This window comes from Haliaeetus leucocephalus, unplaced genomic scaffold (assembly GCF_000737465.1).
Source record: "Haliaeetus leucocephalus isolate CR32 unplaced genomic scaffold, Haliaeetus_leucocephalus-4.0 Scaffold858, whole genome shotgun sequence".
Taxonomy (NCBI): domain Eukaryota; kingdom Metazoa; phylum Chordata; class Aves; order Accipitriformes; family Accipitridae; genus Haliaeetus; species Haliaeetus leucocephalus.
This window is the reverse complement of record NW_010973294.1, coordinates 2,738,425-2,740,196: the sequence shown is the minus strand read 5'-3', so window position 1 is coordinate 2,740,196 and position 1,772 is coordinate 2,738,425. Positions and strand designations below refer to the sequence as shown.

The 1,772-nt window shown below is 57.2% G+C and overlaps 1 protein-coding gene across 1 annotated transcript in view; it reads right to left on the bottom strand.

The window, feature by feature from the left end:
• The window catches only part of TOX (thymocyte selection-associated high mobility group box), a 225,922-nt gene extending 224,333 nt beyond the window's left edge, over positions 1 to 1,589 (bottom strand). Inside the window, exon 1 of the mRNA XM_010582900.1 lies at positions 1,166 to 1,589. Within this exon, the coding sequence (XP_010581202.1) occupies positions 1,166 to 1,267 (102 nt within the window). The 5' untranslated portion in view covers positions 1,268 to 1,589. The remainder of the gene's footprint in view (positions 1 to 1,165) is intronic.
• Between the last annotated feature and the right edge of the window lie 183 nt (positions 1,590 to 1,772).

Below are 1,772 nucleotides of genomic sequence, written 5' to 3'. Positions count from 1 at the left end.
CGGCCCTGCGCACGGCGGAGGTTCCGCTGCCGAAAGCATCTGCTGCAGCCTGCCGCGGCCTCCCGCGGCAGGTTGCTGAACGAGTGCCCGCGTCTGAACCCATCGCCCGGGCAGCGCTCGCTCGCAGCCGTCTCCCCGGGGCGGGGGTGCGCTCGAGTAGCGCTCTGGGCAGCTCGCACTTCCCGGCGATTTCCTACGGCCCCCGCTTTATTCATGTGCGAAGCCCATTCCGTAACAGCAGAGAAAGTGCAGCTCATGCATAAAGCACCAGCTGGCTCAGGCCGGGGAGGCAGGAACAATGCGGGAACGAACCCCAGCCCCCTTCCTCGGCAGCAAAAGTAACGCAAAGTGCTCCGGGATCGCGGCACCAAACTCTCGTCACCAAACGCAGGACTTGGGCTAGAGCGAGCCCTCTCCGCAGTTCCTCCTTCCCCAGGGCTCGGGGACCCACAACTTAGCTCTCCTCAGCTACTGGCCCTGTTTGCAGCGGTTTCATCAAGTTGCAGAGAGACCGGTAAGGCAGTTGCACAGCCGGGACAAAGTCGAGCCCCTGTTCTGAACCGACTCGTCACCCTCATACACCCTTATTGTGCATATACAGAGATGTGTGCGTATGTGTCCGTGTCCGTGTGTGTGTGTATATATATATATACACACACATACACACACGCAGGTCACACACACACAAACGTGCTCCCGGCACCGCCAAGTACCGCTTTGACACATGAACTGCAGGGTACGCGGCGGGGCAGAGTTTCTGCCGGTTTGCGGTGGGCGCGATCTTTCCGATTAACAGGAGCCCTGGAAATTCAAGTCCTCCGCATCGACATCCTTGTCCACGCTGTTCCTCCGAAAGGGACGATGTTATGGAAAATGCCTCCCCCACCCCACCTCCCACCCCCCTCCAGCCGCCCGCCCCCAAACTACTCCGGGGTTTTAATTTGGGGGTGCCTGCAGGGGAGCCGGTGTGTGTCCCGGCGGCACCTCTCCGCGGCGGGCGGCACTGCGCTCCCCAAACCCCGTCAAGTGCCGCTGCCCTCTGCCTCGCCGGTGAACTTGGTGCGCGGCTCGCCAAAGCGCAGCGCCCGCTCATGCAACGCGCCGCGACAACAGCACAATCGACAGCACAGATAAAACACCTCGGACGACACAAAACACGAGTCACCTTGTTGCAATAGTAGGGGTCCAGGCAGGGGGAAGGTCCCAAACAAGGCGTATCAGGAGCGGCTGCAGGCTGAGGAGGTGGTGAATAAAATCTTACGTCCATTTCACTAAAACATCAAGCAAACTCCTTTCCTTCTCTTTTTGTCGTTAATGTTGGTGCAAAAAAAGGGGGGGGGGTGACTGTGTGTGTGTGAGTGTGTGTGTGTGTGAGGGGAGGGGGGGACACACAACAAGACTGAGAAGAATAAAAAAGAGGTGCCTGACTTCAGTAGTCAAAGAAACACCTTCCCTGCCTCACATCCGTTTGTGGTTTGTAAAGAGAGAGAGAGAGGAGAGAGGGGGGAAAAAAAAAAAAAAAAACTCTTCCAAAAAAGCACCGGTCTGCAGATGTCTGCGAGAGAACCAACAAACCCTCCTTCTTCTACGGCAGGGCAGGTAACTTCGAGTACTTATTGTTTCCCCCACGCATCGGCACCGGGGCGCTAGCTCCGTGTGTGCCTCTCTTTATGGGAGTCTCGGAGTTGGTTCGCTTCTCCCTCCCTCCCTCCCGCTCGCTCCCTCTGTTCTCTCCCCGCTCTTTTATTATTATTATTATTATTGTTATTATT